We start from the raw sequence: 26,897 nt of genomic DNA on the forward strand, positions 1-26,897 counted from the left end.
CGGATACAGGATTCGCGCATTGATGTGCTAGTAGAAATCAGTGGGTTCATCGAACGTTGAAACAGGACAACAGTATGTAATGACAAGGTAACGTGTTTACCGTCGTCACTTATTGTGGCCTCCAAGTTTTTGCGCCTAACGACTTTTCTACTTGGTGATGTTTCATTTCAATTGTTACGTCATTTTTACTCACCAAGCAAAATAAACTCTACTGAACTCAAGGTGCAATACAACTGTAAAATATGGTATAAGTCGTTCTGTCCGCCAAAACATATCTAATAATAAGAGTCCTACATAACCACGTACTTTGGCCATAATATACCATAGATAGCAAGTAATATATGATCAAACACAACGGCTGGTCGAGTTAACACGTCACCCTATTCAATCTTAAAATTTACCTAATATCCGACACGCGACACTTCCTATTGATGTAATTGTGACGTCATTCTGGGTTTGTTGTTTTTGTTTTGTTGTGCTTTTTGATGGCAGGGCTTCTTGATCTTTTAATTCGCGGTTGCTAACATAATTTGTCTTATTTGGTCGAGCGTCTTCGAGATAATGCACGATTTGTATTGTGTTGCATTTTTATTGTATTTTTTGTGAGATTTTGCAATTACGATAGTTAATTATTGGCGTATTTTAAATCCGAATGCGCTAGCATTAGGCTATTAGCAATAGCATTATAGCTTTTTAGCCATTCCCTTTTTTTGGGGTCACACTAAAAGCAGAAAAACAGAAAAGAGGGAAAAGCAGGAAATCAGCACTAAAAGCTGAAAAGAAAGGAAAAGCAGAAAAAAGGAAAATTTGTGTTTTCTAAAACAGGGAAAAAATAATTCCAGAAAAACAGGAAAAGAGTGAAATTTCTTGTTTCATTACGAAAAGCAGAAAAACGGGAAATGTTTCTTTATTTGTTTTTATACCTTTCTAATGGGCTGCTCTAAAATACGCAATCTACGGCTATAAGGGTCAAGGTGAGGGATTGTAATACAAATAAATTTATTATTTAATTTAGATAGCTTTTGGACCTAATTTTATACAGTGCTTTGTACCACTTTCAACACATATGAGAATATTAAGTCCATACTGGGAATCTAAAACTAAATTATAGTGTTATTTTTATCATAAACCTTTACCCAGACCCTAAAAGCCCTAACCTTCAACATTTTATAGATTGTGTATTTTGGAGGAGCCCCTTTCTAACTCGTAAAAATCATTTGAATGTGATCTATTAGCGTTCTACATTGATTGTGTGTTGTGTCCAATACTGAAAAACAAGAAATGTTTTTTATTTGTTTATTTCACGTCTTTTCTGTATTTTGACACAATCAATGTAGAACGCTATTAGAACACTTTCGAATGGTTTTTAAGAGCTAGAACGGCAAAAAAAACAAATAAAGAAACATTTCCCGTTTTTCTGCTTTTCGTATTTCTCATATAAATTTTTTATGAAACAAGAAATTTTACTCTTTTTCTGTTTTTCTGGAATTATTTTTTCCCTCTTTTAGAAAAGACAAATTTCCCTTGTTTCTGCTTTTCCTTTCTTTTCTGCTTTTAGTGTTGATTTCCTGCTTTTCCCGCTTTTCTGTTTTTCTGCTTTTAGTGTTACCCCTTTTTTTGTAATTTAGACTTTATTGTTTTAGGTGTAGTATAGGACTGTAGGTGTTTAAACATTAAAACTTTGCATGTGTATTGGTTTCTTAGGTCTGTAAACGTGTGATCGATTTGAGTTGATTTTAACTTTGAAACATAATGTAAAGATTTTGGAATGGGACAAAAAATAGTTCGTCAAATATTGGGCTCAGATTCACAGACCACCAGTTGCTGGCACACTCCGCACCATGGAAATGGACGTAAGAATTTTATATGTGGCAAAGCTTTCCTTTTTTGTATGTTTGAGGTCAAACACTGTATAAGTCCATTGCATTTACTTTTACATAACGTTATGGTAAAGCTGACTATTCCTATTAAACACTCATTGTTAACTCATTGTTGTGCATACTTTCCAAGTGCTAATCGAAGTCTTGATAAAACACAAGTTGTCCAACCCATTGTTATGCGATCAAGCCTTTTATGCTCAAAATAACACAGCGGGTATGGGGAAGCACATAAATTGTCTAATTTTTACAGACTGGAGAGCTTTAATGTAAATTTGATCAGCCAATTTGAATGAACTTTTGAGTTCTAAGAATCACATAACAATGCGTTGGGCAACTTGTGTTTTGTTTAGATGGTGCTAACCAGTGTAACCAAAATTGGCTGTTGTGAAAATACTTTAACAAGGTTGCCGTAACAAAATTATGGTTTTGTACACAAACTAATAAAAACAATTCCTGCTCTGCCTTAAACTGAAAATTTATTTTTTAGGTCACCATATACTGAATCGATTAGTGAGAAGTAATCACGGAGATTTCCAAAAACCATCACATTTAAATAATTTTGTCGATCTTAATCTTCTTCCTCCGGAGCTTGGTTTGCAGGTATGTTTGCGCTTGAACCCCACCAATATAGTTTTTATATGCATGGAAATTTTGGTTGGAGAAAATGTATTTAAACAAAAATATATTGTTCATTTTGTTTTGGCCCCCCTTGTCCTTGTCTTTGAATAGGTTCTATTTTTGTTGAAAAAATGATAATAGTTGGCAAAATTGCAAAGCAGGATACTATAAAAGGGCAGTGCTGCTTAATTTTTTACACTTAAATAGAGTGTTTTTGACATTGAGTGAGGTATAGGTTAAGGTTGTGCTTTATTTGTCCAGTTTTAAACTAGCAGTTAGTCTGACCAGGCAACATTAAAGAAGCTTTTTCATCATGTCAATATTCTTTGCAATAACTCTTGTTTGTGATTTAACATTAGATTTTAAAGAACTTGAATGCAACAGATCTGTGCCTTGCATCCTGTGTTTGGGAGGATCTTGCAAATGATGAAAGTCTCTGGGAAGGGTAAATTTCATTTTTATGCCTAGATTGTGAAATATTGTTAAAGCACAAAACTGTTGTCTTGAAATTTTGACTTTATTCATATACATATAAATATATTTATATATATATATAATTTGCTTAAATTAAAACGTAACTGCAATGCATTAAGCTCAGATGTTAATTGGCGTTGCCATGCTTTATCTAGTTTACTCATTACACATACGCTGCATTTTTGACTGTATTAGTACATACCAGACCTAATGTTATTTGTAGTATATGAGTCATACATGTGACGATGATAATTTACCGATTACAATGAAATATGCATGTTTTTGCAACTAATCATGTGCTTCTTAAATTTGTTTCTTATTTAAACTTTCCTAACATAAAAAATTAGAAAACTGTGACTGTTTCTTTTCCCAAGGTGGCATGTAAACAAATATTTTAATCATTAACTATAATCCTTGCTCATTAAAATATATGTCTTTACTGCAATGCCTTTACATTTTACAGTTTACAATTCCTTTATGTGTTGTTTGCGAATTTACTTCAAAATGAGTGTTGTGGAGTGTTTGTAAAAACATAAATTGAGAGAGTGTTAATTTTCTTTAGATTGTGCCATGCTTCATGGGGATTTTGCAGTGCTTATAGGTTTTGGAAAACTGAGGGCAAGTCCTTTAAACAGCTGTTCCTACTGCTTGATGAGGGCAGTTTGACATTCAACACTCAGCCAGAATGGGTAACCTAATTGTGACTATTTGTTCTGTACATTCTACCATCTTAGCAGCTCATCATAAACAGTTTATTCTTCCAAATTGAGTTTTTGCACTATTACTTCTTGGGGCTCAGACTACTGCTAAAGTTTATGACTCAAACTCCCAATAAAACTTGCAAAATTGCTTATGAAACAAAACATAACAGCACTCCTGCTTAGGCCAACTTTGCAGGTCTGGACTTGTATAAACCACAAAACTTATGTTTATGTTTTCCCTATAGGGTATGGAATATTTAATTCAACATGAAATTCTGGATGGATCAGTTGAGGATACAGCAAAGTTTTTTCACTTAACAAACCAACTGTGCTGGCAGAAAGTTCGATTGTACATCAGGGAAAGGTTTGTATTTCGATCCAGGGTATGACCTTTGGACTTAAAACCAAAGGCTGGTCCATTGTTTAACAATCAAGTTTACAAACATATTTTTACAGACAAGACGTTCTTGAGGAATTGTTAAAACTGCAGAATTATAGAAATCAGTTCCTACCAAATGCTCTGCGGTAATTCTATCTGTTTAAGAAATAATGCACTTTACTAATGGTTGCTGTTTTTATTCTGTGCAGCAAGTTTTTTCATGCAGTCGATTCTCCTACTTCAAGAGGAGATTATTTAACCATGTTGATTGATAAATTTTCTCAGCGATTTTGTGCCGATAACCCTAATCTTCATTTAAGCACTGGTAAGTATTCTGTCATGCATTGTAAGAAAATGTACTGACCACACTAAAATATTGTTTTTTTATTACAGATGTTGTTTCTATTGTGTGTTACTCTCTTATTCTTCTGTCTGTCGATCTATCTAGCCCACATGTGAAAAACAAAATGTCGAAGCGTGAATTTGTGCGTAATATCTGCCGAGCCATCCACGGCGCTAGAAATGCAAACAACCAACCACTTGGGGGCAACAACGATCACCAAAATGTAATAGACAGGGATTTTGCAGGTCATCTGTATGACAATGTATATTTAGTGGGTCATGTTGCTCCTCAGCGCTGGGACGACAACGCAAACAATCTTGTGCAGTCACGAAGGCATTGATCATTTTTGTAAGGGTTTTTTATACTGTGACTATGCGGCGAATTTTTTGAGTTTCACTGAGTATGTTGTTCCTGATTTATGCTGTTTTGTACACTTTAGTTCACCTTCTGGTTTATCATTGATTACACTAAAGAAAACAATAGAGTGAATAGGGTCATTTCTGTTGCTGCATATTGATTTGGTTGCAGCAACTATTTTGTACTTATTCGACATACTGTACATGATTACCAACCCCACACGTTAAGAAAATAATCTTAGAATTAAATTGATTAAATGCCAATGTAACTAATTAAAGAAACAATGTGAAATTTTCATTGAAATTGCAGAACTTTGATTTATGCAACAGTGCAGAAAACTTGTGTTTAAACTAGCATGGTGTGCTCCCAAATAATTTACCTGTGCTGAGTTGTACAATAAATCACACTGCAATGCATCTATACACCCTGTGTGACAACCAACTGCTATCTAAGGGTCATGGTGTACACAAGGTGTGGCATACTTTTTGTTTAGGAAGCCCATCTAAGAATTTGACATGTCCGTTTTAGAGGCTGCTTTTCCCATCTTATCTCTCAGTTTCGATTTTCAAGCGTTAATGGTATTTTGACATTTAACTACGATAAAGGGTGCATGTGATGACCCAGAAGACTGCATGTTCCCTATTCCTGGTGTCAACCATTCACTGCCCCATTCTAGGCAAATACATTAACCACATACACCCACTATAATATGTTACACAGGAAATACCATTCATTTGAGGTGTTTAATGCAAACACATTGAAGTGATAAAGCTAAATAAGAAGGGAACATGGTTGTTTAGCATTGCAAAGCAAAAGGAACACATTTTGAAACTTATTTAAGAAACGAGGGGTGGGGTGTTCTCAGTTCATGCATGATTGAGTTACTGATTTGTGAATGGTGGAAATCAGTGTTATGTCCCATGAGTCTGTCATCCAAGCCAGATAACATAACTGGCTCTGAGGACTCCATTAAACGACTAAAAGTTGGCAGCATGTCGTTCTGTGTAATGTTTATGGATGGCAACATAAGACCACCATCTAAGTCTTCATTTGTAGGCTGTTGGTGCATCATTATGCTAGAGTTTTGGCAACTCATGTCTTGTTGAGGCACTTGAATGGTTTCATGATGTTGACTTGTACCGCTCTTAACAGGGTGCCTTGCACAGTTACTTGGTTTCTCATAAGGTGCAGCAGATCTTGTGGAACACTGCTTCACCCGTCGTATGACCTTAGTAACTTCAGCCTTGGCCTTGTTAAGAGCTTCTTCATCAGAGCAGTTGTTTATTAAAGTCATCAACTCATTAACACTCTTGACCATTTCATTTTGCAGAGCATTTTTCATCAACTTATCGTTTTCTGTTGGTTCAGTTTCTGAATTTGCAGTCAAATTTGTCAAGTAAATATAATCCTTTATCTCCTGTTCTGAAGGAGTATGCAGCGGTTCACTCTGAAAACCAGCTATTTCATTCTTTAGCAAACTCTCGTTCACATAATCATTGACAATCAGTTGGATATGTCTCATTTCATATGTTCCAGATGCAAGAAGTTCATCTATTTTGTTCCTAACAAAAGGATCTATTACTTTCAAAGGAGCCATGCCGGCATCAGTAGGATGGTCCATGTGTGCTTCGGGTAAAGGGATATGCATGTAAAATCTGTGCAGTGTATCTACATGGCCGTCATCCATGGCCTTTTTCAGTTTTACAATAAGTGCAGCCTTTTCCTTTCTCACAGTCTGCCTAGATTCTAGATGTTTTTCTGGACTTATGGCAAACTGTGGGAAAAGAACCACTTCCCGAATGTACATAAAGGCTGGGCAGTTTCGCTTCTTTGATGGTCGTTGTCTGCGTCGTCTTTTAATGTTTTCCACGCTTTGGTTTTGAAAACTTTCCATGCCATCAAGAAAAATTGATTTTGGACAAGGCCTCGTGTTCATCTGTTGGGTTGAACTGCATTGTTCTGGCTGCAAACAACAGAATTAAAAGCAACCTCATTGGTATGTAACCATGTAAAAACAACTGTTATCGGGACTTAGTTATGGGTCCCCTTCCCTGAAGGGGACACATATTGTTTTTGTCCATATTTCTTTTTTTCTTTCTAACGCAGATTTGTTCCCACGTTTTGGTCAAGAAAGAATGGTTCAAACTTTTTCAAATTTACACACATTATAGATATTGGTCTAAAGATAGTCCATGTGAATTTTTTACCCGTTTGATCCCTCGGTTCACCCACAGCCCCCCAAAACGTATTTTTTTTAAAACGGCTATACTTGCTAAAGTACTTCATCTAGGAGTTATATGCTTTGTTGTTTGGTGCAATATAAGGCATTTCAAAGAATTTTGTACCTTAAAAAAAGATTTACCCATTTTCACCCCTTAAACCCCAAAATATTCGTTTCTGTCTAACGCTGGTTTGTTAAATGCGTTTGGTCAAGAAAGAGTGCTTTAAATTTATTCAAATTTGCACAGATGTTAGTTATTGTCCCGAATTTGATCCTCCTGAAGTTTAACCCCAAACAAAAAAAATTTAAAAACGGCTGTACTGACCCAAGTACATAATCTGAGGGTTTCGTGCTTTGTTGGTTGGTGCAATGTAAGCTGTTCTAAAGAATTTTGTAACTTTTTATTGGATTCACCCATGTTTACCCCTTAAACCTCAAAATAATAAGTTTTAGGCCAGAAATACAAGCCCTAATGTGCTGAAATGTTAAACAATTGTTTGCAGTAGGTTATTCATTCAGTATATATTTAAAAATTTGCCTTAATCGGCCAAATAGCTACTTTTACAGTCCATAATATGTGTACACTGTCAGTCAGATAGAAGTCTCAACTCTCAAGGTAGTAATTCACTTGTTTGCGATTAAGGCGGGTGAATACAGCAGGAGTGCTCAGCTTGACGTCCGGGCGGACATTTTACGAGACAGTCGTGTTGGTGATTAAAAATCAGCTGCTTTTGCGCAGCTATGCTATGTCGTTTTATTAAGTTATCAAGCTCATATATTATTAAGTTATCATTTCAGTTTTGGAAAATTGTGTTTAAAAACTGACCTTGAACGACAGTATCAAGGTCAAAGCATGAGATTAAATTGAAAGTATTTTTCCTGTTCTTATTTACTGTTTTTTGTAATTATATGACAATAAAGATGCCAAAAGAATACAGAAAACTTTTAAAGTTGGGTTAAGGCTAAAGTTGGTTAAGTTTTTCCTTAAGAATCTAAAAATAACTAGGATGTTTGTTTACCATAAATCTGCACAAACGCGCATGTGGGGACCCATTCGTTTTTGCTTGCAAAAACAATCATATGTGTAGATCAAATGATGTGTATAGTAAATTGGTAAATATCTAACAATGATTGTGCCCTATTTTTACTGTTACCAAATCGCATATGCATATGTGTGGGGACCCATTAGATTATGCTTGCAGAAACAATTATGTTATAAAGTGCCAAGAAAAGATAGGGACCCAATGAAATGTAGGTGCCAAATATATATCCATTATAAATATTGTAAATGGTATATGTGATACATCATTAAATATGATGTAGTACATATAAACTGGCAATATATAGGAAAACCACTATTCTAGTTTTATCTTTTGTTTGGCTCTAGATTTGTACTTTTTAGTGTTTAGGAAGCTATCAAGGGTAAAATGAACCAACAAACTGTACAAGTTCAGTATAAAGCAGATCAGTTAGGAATTTTTTTTCAAGAGGTACGAACCCAGGACACTCCTGGGGGCAAATCCTGATCAAGGTTTTTTTTTATGTATGTATGTGGGTCAGGCGCGCCAGACCATTCGGCCAAGTTCCTGCCCATAGGAATTTTATTTTTAGGTAAATGGTAATGTATTTGCTACTCTACTCACCTCTGGTGGTTTTAGCTTGTAGTACACTGAGCCATGTTGACAATGTTTGATTTGTGAGCTGTGTGTTGTAAAAGGTGTTCCAAAGAAGGGGACACAGAGGGTTCTATTATTAAACTCCCAATATATTCGATCTGAAATAAAAAAAATGTACGGACCATTAACCAAATTTTGTTGGTGTCTCTGATAAAAATAGTCAATATATATATACCTTTACGGCCATATCGGGTGCCATTGCTTGTTTCAGATGCAGCTGGGACGTAATCCCTATACTTTTTACAGGATGATCGCACAATGAATTTTGTGTTTGAATAATGAAAGTAGTCCTTCAGAAAAGCGTCCAACTGGTCTTTGCCCTCAACATAGCCTTTGATGTAGTTATCACATTTCTTTGCTGATTTAATATAATGGACCAGTATGCGATATACTGATTTGTCTGTGTCTTGTGGTATATAATCAGACTTTTGCATGCTTCCCTGGCAATCAGTTATTTTAAAGTTTTTTGCACCAATGTGAGTACATGTTAGCACCTGTCAGAAAACAAAGTATTTATAATGTTAAATCAACACTTTTGAAAGGACATTTCTGTGAAAATGCTGACAGGGTCTATTTTCGGCTGGAGTGAGTATAACAACAGATTGGCCACAGTGGTCATGCAGTATTAACAGGTTGGCCACAGCGGTATTCACTGACACCCTTCTTTGGTATCTTGATGAGTAAGTTTTGTATGTAATAATGATATAATTGGTCTGGTTTACTGTGATTCACATGGAAAATGATAGATGTTAGAGGTGATTAAATAGGGTGTTAATAAAACGTAGTGAATTACTGGTTCAAGGGTGTAAGTGCAGTAGAACAGTTTAGCGAAGAGCCTCAGATATACTGAGGGAAAGCCCTATTGTAAGACTATAATGCCATTGCCATTGGTTGGCCTGTTATTTACCAATGCAATTGATCAGCTAAATGTTCCTATATGCTTTCCACAATTTTCACGGCCCCAACGGAAAAAGGCGTGACAAGGCAATAAATATCAAAGGGTAAAAGATTTATGATTGTCTGGTTTCGGTTCGTTGTCAATTGTCATACTTGTCAACAACCACATGTGCAAATCGAAGCAATTACTCGGTTCGCAGTTACATTATTGTTGTTCGATAAATATAAAGTTCGTATTTAACGGTACATACCAAGCTATAATAAAATGCATAGCACAGGGGCGCAACATTAGCAACGTTTCTTGCTTTTTTATTGGTAAACCGAACGTTAAATATACTGTTTTTTTTTCGGCAAAACTCGTCCGTTTTTAATCCTGAATAACCGCCTGGTGTCGCCGTGAAGTTTTATTTCCAACACTTTTATTGCGCCGTCGTAGGCACATAAAGTGCATGTACAAAAATTCCGGCCATAAACAACCATAAGGGCGCTACGTTGTTTAAAATTCCATGTGGTACCATGTACTAAACATACCGAAGTACCATTATTTCTGAAAAAGTCTTTCAAGCATGTTTATTTGCGATTAAAAGTAGGGACAGAATGGTTATATGATTCAGAGCAGCTTTCGCACTGCACTACACACATGAAACAACGGGATAACGATAAGCTATTTTATCGAACTTCTCATGGTTCAAGGGTCAATGTCAGTGCAGTAACAAAGACTATGAGCAGCTAAAAAGCAGCACCCAGATATAGTCTTATAGGTGGTTTCCAATCAACAACTTTGTGCTGTTTTTTCTTGACAGCAATGCTACGTCGCAAGGGCTGTGAATGTCGTCCAAAGCATATAGTGGGCTCAGCGCCAAGTGTACCCCTTTTCCGTTTGCTTGGTGTAAAATCTCTGTCATATAGAATAGATTTAAAAGTGTGGTTTGGTTGTTTATTTTAGGCGACCGTGGATCCTTACCCTGAACTGTTACTATCCTGGTCTTTCTGAAGTCGCAAATCGCGAAGATGACCAAGAATTTTTCGCCAGTCTTCGCGATCTGGTGTCGACAGATGTGACGAAATAATTGTAGTGGAAATTCCATTGGAACTTAATTCCGCGGACGTCTGGTCAGGGTAACCTGATGATATCGACTAAAAAAACAGCGTATCTTGTCATAGCTTAAAATACTCTGGCTGATAATGAAACTTTGCCAAGTTATAAGCTACATGTTTAAGTTTAGAAAACAATACCCCTTTAGGCGAGAAGGCATTATGTAATGCCATTCCATCTTTTGGAACGAAGGAATCGTCAACGTTGCTTTGTTGCGTCATCTCTGGTGACGTCATTTCCGTATCGTTTTCTTCGGAGCTGGGTATAACTACGATGTTTTTTTGTTTGACAATTTCTCCTTCGACCGGAGGTAATTGTTCCTCCACCTGTAAAAATCACGATTTGATCAAAGGAAAAAGGTATTTCCCGTTTCTGTACAATTTAATGTATCACCCTTGGGTCAATATGTGGGGCACAGAGTTGGAAACGGGCCTGAAATTTCCGAACCCGAAGCCCATTTAGGCCCGAAAGTTTGATTGACAGGCCTAGACATTAAAGCCTGAGAAAAGACCAAGACAACAAACACAATACACAATTGGTCCTGAACAAGGCGCTTTAGGGCTGTTTAGGTGATCCAGCAACGCGCCCCGAAAAGCCCGAACCCGGCCCGACGTACAACTCTGGTGGGGCAATTGCCGTGGCGAGTCCTTTCTACTTGGATAAATTACTGTGACCAGTTTCCAAAACGATTATCGCCTATGCGTTATCCAAATGCTTCAGAAGGAAGAGTGAGTATTATTACTGGACGCTTACGGCAAAATGATCGTTGCATTTCAGTTGTTAAAGGTTTCAAAAATACTTAACCCTTCCTTTTAACACAGTGGTACTAAACACTATTACCGCATGATATGTAGTTTTTATGATCACCCTTTTTATACATTTGCGGACAATTAAAAGTGCTGACACTTGGGATTGTTCGAGTTGGTTTGGGGGTTTACAATTCATTTTATGTAATGTAATCCCTTTCGGGCTTATACTCTCACATACAGCATCAAGCGGTACCATACGGTGTTTGGTACCGCGGCTAGTAACTCTATAAATGCATTGACATGGCGATGTTGTGGAGATAGCGCCTCAAAAGAAACTCAGAAAGAAAGTAAACCTTGGAGAGAACTTTCGGGCTGACTTGGGAGTCTTGGGACTTTATCGTGTGACAAGAGATAGAAGACTTGGGAGAGATTCTTCGGGTCGAAGGAGACAACATTTGGGAAAAGCTTCGAATATGGTTAAGTGATCGTTCTCTTGTGGGAGCGGGAAGCTGTTGTGCACTTCTTTGACGATCTGGTAAAAAATTTACAAATTTACGAAAAGCAGGGAAAAACGGTGTATTCGCCTGCATTTATTTGAACAAACTGGTTTTGTGTTTTGCTTCTGTCATGCAAGATCATACGTGAATACGTGTTGAACTTTAATACGGCCCAAACTTGGTTTGCTAGTGGGTATTTCTTGGCACATGTCTTTAACATCACGCAATCTTGCTTTTGATTTACTAAGACTGGTTAGGTTAGAGGGCAACAAACCTAGTTACCACGGCAACGACAGACGTTGTTTCGGCATAAACAAAGTATTGCGGGCTGGGCTTATTTTTTAACAACTGCTAGGATTTTCGCGTAACCTATCCAGCGAGCTAATTGCGACGCCTTCGTCAAAGTGCTCAGTAAAGCAAACATTGTTCTTAAACATATACAGAGTATACAAAAATAAAAATTACACATAACACATACGCGAAGAGCCGCTCAACTAAACTAAAATTGCTATGCAAGTAGCATGAACGTTGACTAGTTTATTATTAAGTTGTTATTTCATAAAATTCTTATATCACAACCGGCAGTTGAAATATCCCAACCGATGTTTCGAAGTCTCATTACAGGCGTCTTTATCAGGGAGAGGTTAAAAACAAGACAAACTGAAGAAAACAGTACCCAGGGACGGAACTTCAGAAAAATCCTGTTGACTTCTTACAGCCGACGTCCGTTTCATAATTCGAAGCACCTGGACAGACTCCTTACGCAGGTTGTCCGCCTTCGATCTTACGTCTGCTGGGCTGGGGAGAGAACACAGAAGCACCTTGTCAACAACCGATACTTGAGAAATGTCGAGAGGACACTTAAGTCAAGGTCGGGATTAACTTTAAGCCCTGGATCAAAGTACAAGTACATCCAATGCCACCTTACCGCATAAACATTGGGCGTTTAAAAACGATATTAAAAACTATACAACCTAATTGTTTGTGAGCTAACTTATTGATGTATACCTTTGACAGATTGTGTTAATTAATTGCTGTTAAAATTGTTACACAACAAATAAGTACGTTTGAAAGCTTAAAAATCACATAGCATTCCCATAGAGTAATCCTATATGCCCAAATTTTAAAGCAGCGAAGTGCATTAATCTTTGAAAATGTATGCGGGTTCAGGAAATAATCTGGTGAAAACACCTTGTTTGGGAGGAATGACTGCACCTTTAAAAGTAGAAAGCTTAAACAAATCATAAACACTCATATTTCCTTTCTAACCAAACCATGCTAACCCATTGGCCGAAACACCGGAATCATGGCAGGGATTAATGTTGTTGCAGCGCCATTTTTGATTTTTATAAAGTTTAAGGATAGGGGCCAACATGTGGAATTGGGATTTATCCAAAATATGCAAACTGTTCGGTTGAGCCGAGAGTTTTCGAATAAAAAGAGGGCATATAAGTTATACTTGTTTTTGTATCTTCGATATTTGTGTTTGCATGATATATAAAGGTTTGTTTTATCCACACACATTTTTTGCTTAGTGTTTTAAGAAAGGGTTTAAAGAACTTTGGTAGGTCGCATCAGGCCTTGGAGGTCGGTGTCTTTCACCGTGTGCCCACATTAGGGGCAATACTGCAGTACTCTTCCCCATCTATAAGGGATGATAAATACCTTAATCCACTGCTTGAATGGGCTGATCTGCGCATGGAATCGTAGACACTGACTGGACGGAACAGCGAAGTGTTGTGGAAGTCAATCTCACTGCCATTGTCCGACCGAAAGCGTGTACTAGTTGTTTGGGGGCTTCTGTCAGATTGCAGATTCCTGCTTCTCTGTTTATTCGTTTTTCCCAATCCGGGAGGTCCATCACTAAAAAAGGACAAGTTATATTTTTTTAATCATGTGTTTATCGAGATGCAACTACATTGGGGGCAACACACTAAATGTAAAAAAGACAACATTAGTAAAATGTGCTTTGAACTCCTCTGAAACATACCAGGTTAGTGAAAAACACTGCCTTTGAACATTTACTGTATATCAAGCCTGCAATAGAATCAATGTCGGTCTCCAAAGCATCTCCGCCAGATAAGGCATAGTCCGAAAAGTGGCTGGATTTAAATATTTGACGAAACTTTTTTTCATGACCATAGTGCATCCGTTGTTACGGTGCCACAGTAAAATTGGTGACGGTCATTGAAACTCCTGCCTCTACTGTCACACTTGGACTGTCAAAACTTGGATCACCATTTCTGATGGAGGCAACTGCAAATTGTAATGCAATTCGAACCTGTTGTAATGCATGTAAGCCGACGCACTTGTGTCACTCCCACTTAAAGTCTGATTAGACGCCTCCATGTAAAACCTCCTCTCGTCTTTTTCATTGACAACAACAACACTAGGTTGCCTCTTGAGAGAGTCGTTCAAAGCTGGTCCAAAAAGCAAAAGGCAATGATACGTAAATTAAGTGTGTTGACATTCAATTTGTCGCCAACCAAATTAAATTGTTTCTTGCATGCCTGGTTAAACTATGAGGCAAGTATCAGCGGTTCTTAACGTTGAAAGTGTTTCGATGTTAACTTTTGTAAGTATATTATTAATAATCATTTGTCTTTGATTCTATTTGCCAAAAATTGAAATGTTACAAGGTGTTTTTGGTGGAATACCCTTCTGTAAAAATTGGGTCTTAATGCAAAACAAGAAAATGTCCAGTTAAACCAAAAAAACTCTAATCGAGGAGATATTAAAGACTTTTCTGATCCAAAATTTGAGAATGGTACTATCCAAATCCACATTTGTGCAATTTTTGCTATGAAGTATAAGCTATATAGGGCTTGAGGCACTTATTATTAAACTGTCTGCGAACTCTGCTTTTCTTTGTGGATTTTTCAAAATGTCACGTGAATTTTTAAACTTACCTGGCAACAGATTCTGTATAGACGGACGTCGTATCTTGGAACTTGATGTTCGTTTTACTGGCGTTTTTCGTTCAAGGTTTACAGGTAGAAGAGGTAGTATGAAGGAAGCCCATGCCTAAAATACGTATAAATGCGAACGAAAAACTCCAGAAAATGGAGCATTTTTGCATTTGTATGCGTTGATTTTACCCCATCTACTAAAATAGAATTATAATTTCGTGACCGCCTCTTTGTTCTGTTTCACGGAGTATGACAGTTTAGCACAATTGCTTAAACCTATTACAATCCTAGGGGATTGGGGCTCATAGCAAAGTGTATTACGTCGAAGCAGTTACCCAAATATTTGTTCATAGTATCGCTGTATGCTATTCAGGAAATAGTAAGTAAATCGCATGCACAATGCCCCCTATTCCCTAACACGGGTGGTTAGTTTTTATACCCCCGTCGACTGATCCCACCAACGTACCCCTCCAGTCGTGTCTACCCACAATGCACCAATCTTACCTTCTTGTGAGCCCAGTTACATAACGCTTTATAACATGGTGTAGCTGCAGCGCGTTCAGCTATTATCCAACAATTGTGTCCTTCACTGTTTCGCTTTTTATAACATATTTATGACATTTTAACGTTGCACAGCTATTTCCGGCTGGGTGATTGTTCTTTTACCATTTGAAATTAAACTCACCTTTACTATATTTACCTTGCACCAACCGAGCCATAAAGCCCATTTTTACACTCACGAAACATATAAAAAACAACAAACTTACGTCCATTTCAATGGGGTCGAAATTTTGTTGTTTCAACGCAAGTGTTACACCGTCAACCACTTGCTTCTCATTGGCCCTGGTTCCTCTTAATCGGTTGATTTCAGCCAATCGGGACAGTGCTACGATCCTGTCCACGTCAATCAGCTCTGACAGATGCATCAGACCTCGTGCAGCCGAAGTTAGTACTTGATCATCGGTGGAAATTGATATTACACCTTTGGAGTCAGTTTGCACGAACTTGGGCATGATATATTGCCGCAAACAGTTCTGTTGTACAAATGCTTGGTCGTTTACTGTTTAATTTTACAACAACGGCAGTTTTTGGCAGTGTGTTATTATGGTGACATTTGGCTAAGGTTATATATTTGTCAAATCAGGTGGTAAAATATTATGTTCCAAGTAGAGTTGTAAATCCGGCTGGGATTTTTGGGACGGGTTCGGGTCAGTTTGGGGCTTACGATTTTTTAACAAACAGGCTTGATTCGGGACTGACTTCATATCCTATGTCCGTAATAGTTAATTAGCAATTTGATGGATATAACCTAATGCCAAGAAGCCCTAAATTGTCCTGCTTTAACCATTGTTCATTGTGACTTTCAAGCCAAAATGGGCTTCTTAAAAACGCTTCGGGTCGGGCGGGGCTTTGGGCTTATAATTTCGGGTTCGGGCTGGGTACAACGCTGGTTTAAAGCGAAAAAGAAAACAAAAAACTAAACAGTTTTAAGACAAATGATGATTAATTTCCTTCTGTCGTTTTGGGCAGTTTTCAACAAGCTCACTCGAGATTTTAATAGCATATTTTGCATTTTTGTTTCATAAATGTTTCGTCCCTATTCTGTCGGTCGCAATGCTTTTCACCAACCTTGACATAAATGTCATCCATTTCAGCCAGACACGTTGCAGCTGCCATCTGAAGATGAGGAGAGTTTTCCACAAGCAGAAGTGACACCTGTCCGCTGAATTCCGATTGCAATGCATCACTAAAGAGACTGTAATAAAGCCATTAAGAGGTAAACATACATACTTTGATTCTATAGCCACATATTGTCAGGTCGCAGAAAAATGTCATCAGGCGTATTAATCTGCTTTAAACATATAATAGTTGGACTCGTTGGCCAGTACATTTAAAATCAAAGCGTCTCTGCGGGCCGCAGTTAGCCCGCGCGCCGCATGTTGTACACCCCTGATTTAAAGCATAACTCATTTGCGTCTGTCAAAGATAAAAATAAACAAAAATACGATGTTACCTTGTGCCGTGGACCTCTTTGTATTCTTTGCAGGCTTGTTGAATCCTGGCCACATACAAAGAAATCTCAGTGCTTATCCTCACACTGGTTCGTTTCATGACGTCAGCCACCATCATCAGTCCCTTCTCCATGTTGTGAACGTTCATGATGGTCGGGCACCACCGCTCACGTGACAGCTGCGCAAGCAAGCGTGACAAGTGGTCGGTGGCGGCTGCTTGTCTTTTGGCGACTCGCGGTGATGGCGTCCGTGGTTCTTCTCCGGCAATTTTTCGCGGTTGCGAATCGTCGTGAATAAACTTCAGTGAAATGTTAGGATTTCAAAATTTGCCAAGAAGGGCATATGTTTATTACTAGGATCATCCCCGAAGCGTCCATACAGATTTGATTTGTGCATACGAGGCAGGCAACAGTGCTTTTGATTTGACTTTCTGTGGACTGAACCTGTGTTGCTCAGTTGGTAGAGCGCGAGTCCCGGAAAGACCCCTAATCGTGGGTTCGAGATGTTTTAATCTGTGACTTGGCATTTGGGATTTCTTGGGAATCCAGCTTGATTTAGTACCTGGCGTGCTATGATTTTAATGTTGAAGAGCATTTTCGAGCTTACAAACCCATTGTCAAAAACCATGATGATATTTAGGGATGGAACTGTAAATACTGGCAATACATACCTAACTCCGGTAAACTTTTATTCAGAAACAATATTCTCTTGAGAATGACACATAATGACATTGTAATAAGGCAGTGTTGTCAACCTTCTTAAGCCGCGTACCTTTTTACGATGAAAAGTTTATTGGCAGAAATAATATTTTTAGGCCTCCCTAGAGTGCTGAGGCACCCAGGTTGAAAATCACTGTTTTAAAGTGTGTAGATACAGCCATATTTAAAGCCTACATTAACGCCTACCACCGTTTATATATTAAGTGACATACATTTTTGACAGGTGTCACGCTTCTTGATCTTTCTGCCGGGCGTTTGTCCTCAATAGTCACATTAAGTTTGCCCTCCTCTCGTCGACCACGAAGATATTTCTTCAACTCCACTTGCCGGTGATAACGACTTCCCCGCACTATCCTGTCACCCTCGTCTGAAAATCGCGTATTTGGGATATTAAGAATAAAATAAGTGATACTGTTTTGATAACTGATTGTCTTGCAAGTTCCCCTCAGTTCACCTCAATTGCTTAACGGCTATATTGACATGTTTTGCGACAACAAAACATGTCAATATAGCCGTTAAGCAATTGAGGTGAACTGAGGGGAACTTGCAAGGCTAGATTTTGGGGACGCAGTCTAAAATATATAAGAGGTAAATGTGTAATTCGCGTTTCGTAACAATAAATCAGGATAGTAGACTATTATTCTTAATTTCTTAACAGAACTCCTAGCCCCAACGCTTATCACAAAGCTGTAAGTCAGTCCGAGACATAAAAAAATGTTTAAAACTGTTGCAAATCGTGGGTCCACCCGACAAGGACTCAAAAAGTAGCCTGTTTTACAACAAAATTGCAAAACTTGTAATTGTACTTGTAATTGTTATGACTAGGAATGGGCCGAGCCGAGCCAAAACCCGAGTGCTCGGTACGGAGTTATGACTACAGCGATTTAACCCCATACACAGAGATAAATTGACCTATAGTTACCCATTTCCTTCGCGTGGTTTGTGGTACATTTGCTTACAAAATAGAAAAAATGTTTGAAACAATACTTAGTTTGGTACGAAAATATAACGGTTGAGGTAGCTTTGGTAACTCTCAAGCTCGAAATGAACTTCTAGCATTGTCTTGCCACCTTTATTTAGTCATTAGGTCCTACCTAGAGGATGTGATGAAATTGAACTCCGAAATAACGAACAACTCGGGACACACTTGGAAATGTCTTGCGGCACACAGATGTGCTGAAACATTCTCAGAACTCATGTAGTAAAACAGTTTTTACTCACACAACATGACGTCCTCTAACTCTGACATCTGTTCGTCGCTTGTTGCACTTTCCATGTACGTCATAAATGATGATGTCATTTCTGAGTAAACATACGGAACTCTTATAGTTGATCTTATGGGACTCTAAAACGTCGATGAAAAAAAATCTATTTCGCGATTTTACCTGCCGTGAAAGCCAGGGAAAGTTGTTCTTGAATTCGCTGTAGCGTGTTTAACTGCAGGGGAGGGAGGGTCCATACTGGGGGGTGCATGGATTGAACTCGGTCGCGGATTACTGAGTTGGGAATGTAGCCGTCCGGAGCAACAGGGAAGCGAGCCATTTTTTCCGGATCCAAAGAGGCGACTGAGCAAAAAGTGTCACAGACTTAAATTTCCCCCCAATATGTGTTTCCTAAAGTCACTCACTAAACTCTTTTGCCTTGTCTACCATCCAAATCACTGGCGTATCTTCAGGCACTATTCTGACTGCGTCTGCTGAAATCTGCTGCAGAGTAACGAAGTATCCAACCCTCAAATCGTGATGCACGTAAATTATAGCTACAAAATTAGAACCTATAATTCTAAACTATCAATGTATCTTGGCCCCCTTTTCCTTTTTCACCTGACGACCTCCTTTCCTTTGATTGTTAAACGGCATCTAAACTTGATAACTTAACTAAAGGTTTCTTGCTAACTCATTTGAAACCTTTAGGATTTTTCTAGCCTGTACAAGGTGCAATGCAGATGTTTTGTCGTGCAATGTTCACTCAGACTGGTTTCTCTCAGTTGCAAGGTTAACGTTATATGTACAGAAAGCAACACAGAACTTTGCCACAGTTTAACCTGGGACCGACCTCTTCCTCAGTTTCGTCGGAAACCTCATCTTTCTGAAATATTTTTTGCTGTCTCATTCTTCTTCTTTTGGGTTGTGACGGAGTAGACGAAGAAGGCCTTTCCACTGGCTTTTTCTGTGATTTCGAACTCTGAAAGGGATCTGAAAAATGTAAAAGTTCTGATTTTAAGTTCAGTTATATTATTTTTTGCTCGGTGTGAGAAAATGTAGCAATACAACTTACAAATGCGCCGCAGCTATACAGCGTTATGATATTTTTACAATGCAATACTGAAAAGCAAAGCGTATATATTACTCTGTTTTAAATTCAAAACTAGCGTATTACAGTTTTAAAAAATAAAAAATATAAAACCATTTACACGAAATGGATTTGTTGTTGTTGTTGTTGCTGTCAATACCTTTCCTATGGGTCTGCACTCAGTAATTACAACCAAATCACTTTGAAACCATTTTTTTGGAATCTGCATCTTACACGTCAAGTATACGCTAAAAAATGATCAATGCAACTATTACATAACCTTCATCGCTATCATCATCGGAGAGAGTCAAAACGCACATAACGCCATCAGTATTTCCATCCAAGGGCATTGGTTCTTCAGGATCAAACTCCGGTGCACGGTGGGCTTTGACCGCTTCTAACAGAATTTCTAGATAGTCTGTTGGTAGGTATCGAAACGATTCTATCCGCATAATGTGATTCCGAAGGGCGACCAGCAAATCTCTGCCATTCGCGAAGCAAACTGAAGGCGCTGTATCGCCTAGCATGAGTTCTCGCACCTGAAAAGATGGAACGAGATAGATCAATGTTTTCTGATGTAACATCGGGCAGAGTTGTAAGCGTGTTCAAATTGGGGCCCAAACCCGGCTCGAACCTAATTTGTTTTCATAACAAAACCAGAATTAGGCCCGAAAGTTGGTAAAATTGCAGTAGAAATGAGGATTTGGGCCAAGTTAGTTCCGAATTAAGCCCTATTAGTTCAAACTACTGCCTGACCCGACCCGAAAGCCAGGCTCAACTTACAACCGTTAATCCGGACACAGAAAATCAAAATATACAAACGACGTGAAAAAGTTTGATATTAAACATGGTGTGTTCAAAAGTTCAAAAAATGCGTGTGAAGGGTAGTCTTATAGGTTGATCAATTAATTCGCATCAAAATCGAAACTGTTCGTATTCAGACCTAGTTTGTAAACCGTTGATGAGAATCAACAACAGTATTATTTGTAATGATGATTGTGAAAAAACTGAAAAAAATATAAAGGCAGTAAAATATCTTGGCACATACCAATTGGCCTTCGCAGTCCCAGATTTTAATTATTCCATCTTTTGATGATGTGACGAACAGCTTTAGTAAATGCGACTCACTGGCGCACAATACACACATCTTATGCTGAAGCTCCGACTCAATTGTTAACTTGTTAATGGAACTCAAGATGAAAGCATCAAATGCCTCAACCTTGATTTGAGCTGCAAAAAAATGAAGCATGAAAATGAAGGTAATTGGAAAACTTCACTATAAATTTGTTGCCAAAATGGCAAGAGTGGTTAGAACTAGTGATGTGCTGAATCGGCGAAATTTCGATTCGGCCGAAACCGAATATTCGGCGGTTTTGCCGAATAAATTCGGCCGAATCAACCGAATCATTTATGACGTCACGCAAAGTCGTACGCTACGCGTTTGACATGAAAACATAAGATTAGAATAGTTGTGTTTCGTCCTCATTTTAGTTGTATGTGCTTTAACATTACCTCAAGCATAATTTTCAACAATTAATGAATTACTGATTAGTTGCCTGCAGTGGGAAAAACGATAATGTGTTAAAAAATACAATAACAGGATTTTCGTTGGTACTAAGCAGAAATGTGTGTTCGTAAGATTCGGTTTCGGCCGAATCGCAACAAATTATTCGGCCGAAACCGAATCTCTGCAAAAGTGGCCGATTCGGCCGAATAAATTCGGCTAACCGAATATTCGGTACATCTCTAGTTAGAACCATTGTTTTGTGTTCACAAGGTTGTGGGTTCTAATCTTGTCTCGGCCACTTGTGTTTCCCTGAGCAAGAACCTTAAGCAACATTGTTTCAGCCAAGAGAAATCTTAGCCGAAGAACTTCATAGTCACTAGCTCCCTAATATGAACAAATTGTTTTAAATTCAACGACTTACAATAAAAACAGGCAGCTAAACAGCAGACTCATAGTGAGCATAACATGTTTGGGCATTGTCTGTCCATCGAGGATAAAAATCAAACAAACTGAACAGAGCAGTACCTTGAGAAGAATGGAAACTTTTCCAATTCAATCTAAGCATTTCAACATTCCCTGTAGTAAAGCCAAACATAACCACATTGTTTGTGAGGGCAAGACAACTTGGTTCTTCTGGCCACTTTACAAACCGCATTTTATGTAAAATCACCTTGAAAAACAATTTAATGATAAGTGCATGAAAAACACAACAATCATATATTTAGGTATCACTGCAAGAAAAATGCAGTAAACACCAAAAACGAATTCATAACAAAACTAAACAATAATATTTTTTCTGTATTTCTGCTTAAACTAAACTTGCCATTAATGTGGAATAAAAAAAACAAGCACAATTTTGTTTTTGGTGATGCTACTCTTTAAGCCTTGTGTACCTAAGTTTCTGTATTTGTTTACGAAAAAACAAACAATAACAAGACTACACATTAAAACTTAACCAGCAAGGTTTGAACATATTAACTTACATCATAAATCAGTCCAGTTCCAGTTTCTGCAGGCGTGGCTTTCCATATAATCACTCTGCAGTCAGTACCACCTGAGAGCAGCACATTTTTTACTGATTCCTTCTGCTTTGAGTCTTCAATTAGGAAACTGCTTTGAAAGGGCACATGAAGCAAGTTTACACCACCTCCATGGGCCTATGAAATAAAACATGATGTGACTGTTTTAATGACAAATGCATTGGAAGCAGTAATCACAGCTTTAAAAACTACCTTGATCAAACACATAACAACCACAGAGCAGTTTTTACAGTAAAATACAGTAAATAGCTTGCATAGAAAAAAAAAATTTTTTTATTCACTGTATACCATATTTCTGGCAGTATTTTTTTGATTAAATAAAAACAGATTTAAAGACATATATATATATATATATATATATATATATATATATATATATATATATATATATATATATAAACATATATTGTAAATTTTTTGTTTACTTTTTACCTTGACATTATCCATTTTAAGAAATGGTCCCAATTCATTGACTGTACTTTTTCTTCTTCTAGTGCTTCTTCGTCTGCCACCAGCACCTGGTTAGATAAAACATAGTTTTGTAAAAATCATTATTATCACAAAAAATTTGCATAAATTTAACTTTTACCTGACTCCCTTTTGCTTTCTGCAGCTTGTCCGCCATCATAAAGCTTTATATACCCACTGTCCATCCCAACAAATATTCCTTGTTGTCGCTTGCCTAAAAATATTTGGTAAATATGTGCAGGAAGATACATTACAAGATTGCAAACTGAGAAATGTAAATGTATTTTTACTCAGGTTGCAATTTCACAGCAGATGAAATAAAAAAAATAACTTACTCAAATTTCCATCCTGTATGTATAATTCCATTGCTGCAACACATAGCACCTGAAAAAAGGAAATGTCTGCAGCCAATATAGAAACCACGGTGTTAAAGTAACATAGGGGTAAAATTTATTTTTCAAATTTTCAAGAGGGAAAACAACAGCCAACAGAGTAGCTCAGAACAAGGCTTTAATAATTAGTCAGAAAGAATTTGATGTAGCCAAAGGATGTTCAGACATGATCCACCAATTGTGTCCTTTGCTTTACTTGAGTATTTAAACACTATATACAACATGCTAATACTAACTTGGTTTCTCTTTTCAGGTTTAACAACATTTCCTATTTGGCCAGGGTTCACTGAGCAATCAAAATCAATCAGTGTTCCATTGCTCAATACGACATAATAACCTCGACCACTCATTTCAAGTTCAATATCAACTGATGGCTTGTTCATTTCCGGCATTGGATAAATAATATTTAATACTGAACCAGTGATTGGTGACACACCCAGTATGCTGTGATCGTCTAACACACAAACCAATCGGAAATCTATTTCAGTGTCATTGGTTTGGATCTTGGTTATGTTGTCATTTTGAGTTGGTTTATCAGATGTTTCAGTGGATGGTACATCGTTAATTGCCAGTTGAACTTCTTGAAGGGAATCAGACACACCACCAAATTTTACTTTATCTGGAATGCGCCTATCTATGAAACCAGTTTCCAAAGAATGAGTAACTGTTCTTCGAATGCTGCACAGTTTAAAGGACTCAACAGGGGCACTGACAGTGGCAAAAACACTGTACAGGACATTGATGTCAAAGATTCGAACAACACTCTCCGAGTGATAGAAAGCTCGATCAGCACCTCCAATTTGGAACATAGCAATTTTTTCAGCAAGCATGTTTTCATTCGCCAGTTCAAAGGTGTCCAACCTCCACATTCTTAGACACCCACTTGTTTGTGACCATGAAATTAGAATTGGATGTTGCGGTAGACTCATAACTCCAGTAACTCCATCACGATGAGCCGAAAATGTGTGAATAAGAGCTTCAGCAGCTATAAAAGTTGAGTGTTAGCAAATTATTAAGACCAGTATTTCTCAAACTTTTTAAAAGAAGCCCAAATATTTATGAAACTTAATTTTGAGATTTTCTGGATGTTGGCAAAATAAAACATTACCTGTGTGATAGACATGAACTGTTCCATCCCTTGCGGCAGTAATAAAGTAGGAATATGGCCGATAAAATGTACAGTAGGTCAGAGAGGCATCATGAGAATTGTGAATTATATCTATTTGCCTCTGAGTCTTCATGCTAATGATATACACTGTCTCATCAGTAAGGACCAGCAGTACATTGGTTGATTTGTCATAGGACAGCCTTCTTACCCACTCTCCTGTTTCTGAAAATAATTACTACAGGGTCAATGGATTGCTACAAGGTAAACGGATTGCTAATTTCTATAAAAACAGTCAAGAAAAACCTAGGATTTTGAACAAAGTAAAACACAAATGAGTGCAAATATGTTTTTTTGCAACAAACAAATGATAAGTTTGGTTTTCTTTGTTCATCAAACACAGCTTGAAATTTATGGTGTTAAATCTATTAATTATCAGAGGCTTGATTACAAATATCTAAACAAAAAAGGTACATGCAACAGGTTCGTTAAAACATTTACTCTTGTAGTGTTTGTTGCAATTAGTGGCCAAGATGGCCAAGTGGTTAGTGCCACAGTCTTGTGTTTCCTAAGCAAGAAACCTTTTTTTTCCCAAGCAAGAAAGCAGCATAGCTTAACCAAATGGAACCCTAAGGTTGAACTAACTGAAACTTACCAACTCACCAAAGTAAAATATTCAATTAAACAAAGAATTATTCAATCAAACAGTCAGCTCATTGGCAGATGTAATGCATTTCAGTAATAAGTTGAGTTAAGTTTATTTCACCGGGCAAAATCGTATCAGCACAATCGCACTAAAATATTTGCAGAACTGGAAATAGCTGTTTAATGTTCAGACACTGCCCGCTAAGGATGGCATAAAAAATACAGCTGAAATTTTGGCTTGTTGCAGAATATAACCTAAACAATTAATAATATCAGACTAACCGAAGACATCACAGCTTAAGGGTTGTTCTTTTGGTTCAACAGGAATTCCAAATTCTATCATTCTAACCCTCCATGCTCTCACATAAGCTTGACCTCCTGTTATAAGCTCATCCAACTCTTCTATGTACAGCATGCACATAACTGTGTTGTGAATAGTTAGTCTTGTTTTTTCTTCCAATGTCATGCCACTGTAGCCTCGAATTGTCAAATCATCACAATAACCTAAAAAATTAAAATTGTAAGTTGTAAAAATTCTGTTAGATGTTCGTCATGTAACACTATGATCAAATACTAAAAACTAAACAGACTTTTTATTTCATTCATAGGTGATGAGTTAAAAAGGTTTGATAGGTAAAAGTAAAGTACTGCTAAATTATTTGGTCCAGTAGATGATATCTTATAGATCGCCCTAAACTATGCAATAGATTTTGTGCAGTTAAGTGGTTGTTTTTTTCTTCATTTTTTTAATGCACTATGCCCACAATGAGTATACCATCAAGCTGCCTGTTTTTATTGCAAGTCTATTGAATCTTTTTTGATTTCATGAGTAAAAAAATTAGTAACTCTAATATATTCCAGCAGGCTCCACTGGGCTTGAGCAATATATGCTGCTTAAGTTTTGCTCAAGGAAACACAATTGACAGAGACAGGATCAGAACAAAGGTGGTTGCACAAACCACTCAACCATCATGACGACTACCGATTTGTTGGTTTACAAAATAAAATAATGTTTGAACTATTTAGATAGTCAGTAATTTCCTACCAAGAAATGCATGCTGTGGTTGTATCCATATTAGGTGTTTTAAACACTGCCTGATGGTCACTTTCTTCGATATTCTGCTCGACCCTTCCTTAGGATCATACTTCCATTCTACAAGTTTGCTCTCACCAGTTGCAGCAGACATATAGTTCATCACATAGTACTCAAGACAGTTTTTCTGGTCTGCATGGTATGTTACACTAAACAGCGGGCTTGGGTACTGTGAAATTGTATGCTTGAGTTGAAGACCCGATTCCAGACATAATTCATTATCATTCGCACAGTAGATTCCATTGTTCAAAGACTCTTCTATGTCGCACTTTGTTTCCTCCCAGGACTTGTAATTTTTCTTTTTCTTCATTGCTACAGTATGACAACTGAAACATTTCTACAAGTGTAACAGGACTTGGAAATAACTTACATTACAGCAGCAGATGTTTTGCAAAACAACAACAATAAAAGTGACGTAACAATGCAGACAACATTCTGCCCAAAATTTATCTTATACGGTAATTTCCCCTATTTAGTTGCTGCTAAAGATAGAAATTAAATGAATATTTAACATGAATAATAGCTTTGTTTTTGACGGTTCATATTTACAATGCACCGGAATTCTGTAAAATGGAACTATAAACTGACCTAGTTCTTACTTATAGTCTTTTGAACAAATTCTTAAAAATTGGTTTTGAATCATTTTAGTAGAAAAACTTGAACTACAACTTGTGTGCAAGCAATTTTAACGAATTAATACACAATCTCAGAATGCTTTGTTTCTTCGTGTTAAAATGAGTGAAAAATGTTCTTAAAACAGTGGTCGGCATTCGGTAACCACCAGTTCGTTGGGCGGCACGCTCTCATTAAATTAAACTTGTAATATC

General features: G+C 37.4%; 3 protein-coding genes across 3 annotated transcripts; 1 reads left to right on the plus strand and 2 right to left on the minus strand.

Annotated features, from left to right (window-relative positions):
• The first annotated feature begins 1,655 nt into the window (after positions 1-1,655).
• LOC145237676 (F-box only protein 8-like) lies at positions 1,656-5,172 on the plus strand. The gene is made up of 8 exons (XM_080100625.1): positions 1,656-1,853; positions 2,368-2,480; positions 2,858-2,943; positions 3,535-3,661; positions 3,919-4,037; positions 4,130-4,198; positions 4,262-4,377; positions 4,446-5,172. Exons 1-8 carry the CDS (start codon positions 1,769-1,771, stop codon positions 4,733-4,735), a joined length of 1,005 nt encoding a protein of 334 aa, XP_079956751.1. The 5' UTR covers positions 1,656-1,768; the 3' UTR covers positions 4,736-5,172.
• Positions 5,173-5,464: 292 nt separating this feature from the next.
• On the minus strand, positions 5,465-9,163 carry LOC145237675 (uncharacterized). The gene is made up of 3 exons (XM_080100623.1): positions 8,825-9,163; positions 8,617-8,747; positions 5,465-6,715 (listed from the first exon to the last, which is right to left on the minus strand). The coding sequence occupies exons 1-3, from the start codon at positions 9,081-9,083 to the stop codon at positions 5,585-5,587; spliced, it is 1,521 nt and encodes a 506-aa protein (XP_079956749.1). The 5' UTR covers positions 9,084-9,163; the 3' UTR covers positions 5,465-5,584.
• Positions 9,164-10,043: 880 nt separating this feature from the next.
• LOC145239061 (uncharacterized) lies at positions 10,044-26,538 on the minus strand. The gene is made up of 27 exons (XM_080102346.1): positions 26,023-26,538; positions 25,260-25,481; positions 24,336-24,557; positions 23,464-24,212; positions 23,171-23,219; positions 22,957-23,049; positions 22,800-22,885; positions 22,311-22,484; positions 21,853-21,997; positions 20,869-21,050; positions 20,101-20,359; positions 19,532-19,723; positions 19,156-19,302; positions 18,914-19,093; positions 18,750-18,830; positions 17,741-17,895; positions 16,812-17,107; positions 16,427-16,553; positions 15,565-15,831; positions 14,798-14,912; positions 14,170-14,308; positions 13,554-13,751; positions 12,565-12,686; positions 11,745-11,923; positions 10,783-10,968; positions 10,511-10,683; positions 10,044-10,444 (listed from the first exon to the last, which is right to left on the minus strand). The coding sequence occupies exons 1-27, from the start codon at positions 26,378-26,380 to the stop codon at positions 10,276-10,278; spliced, it is 5,265 nt and encodes a 1,754-aa protein (XP_079958472.1). The 5' UTR covers positions 26,381-26,538; the 3' UTR covers positions 10,044-10,275.
• Positions 26,539-26,897: the final 359 nt, after the last annotated feature.

Source organism: Phallusia mammillata, chromosome 7, assembly GCF_965637545.1.
Source record: "Phallusia mammillata chromosome 7, kaPhaMamm4.hap1.1, whole genome shotgun sequence".
NCBI classification, from domain to species: domain Eukaryota; kingdom Metazoa; phylum Chordata; class Ascidiacea; order Phlebobranchia; family Ascidiidae; genus Phallusia; species Phallusia mammillata.

Bases quoted from the DNA above. Each gene is read 5' to 3' on its own strand.
- LOC145237676 (XM_080100625.1), top strand. From the start codon at position 1,769: ATGGGACAAAAAATAGTTCGTCAAATATTGGGCTCAGATTCACAGACC. The intron at 2,944-3,534 runs GTAAATTTCATT...AATTTTCTTTAG, and splicing joins GATGAAAGTCTCTGGGAAGG to ATTGTGCCATGCTTCATGGG. The intron at 4,038-4,129 runs GTTTGTATTTCG...ATATTTTTACAG, and splicing joins CGATTGTACATCAGGGAAAG to ACAAGACGTTCTTGAGGAAT.
- LOC145237675 (XM_080100623.1), bottom strand. From the start codon at position 9,083: ATGCAAAAGTCTGATTATATACCACAAGACACAGACAAATCAGTATAT. The intron at 8,748-8,824 runs GTATATATATAT...TTTTTATTTCAG, and splicing joins CACCCGATATGGCCGTAAAG to ATCGAATATATTGGGAGTTT. The intron at 6,716-8,616 runs GTGAGTAGAGTA...TGTTGTTTGCAG, and splicing joins ACAAGCTAAAACCACCAGAG to CCAGAACAATGCAGTTCAAC.
- LOC145239061 (XM_080102346.1), bottom strand. From the start codon at position 26,380: ATGAAGAAAAAGAAAAATTACAAGTCCTGGGAGGAAACAAAGTGCGAC. The intron at 19,724-20,100 runs GTTATGTAATAG...TACATTTTTCAG, and splicing joins CGATGATGATAGCGATGAAG to ATCCCTTTCAGAGTTCGAAA. The intron at 12,687-13,553 runs GTATTTATCATC...TTCTCTCCCCAG, and splicing joins CATTCAAGCAGTGGATTAAG to CCCAGCAGACGTAAGATCGA.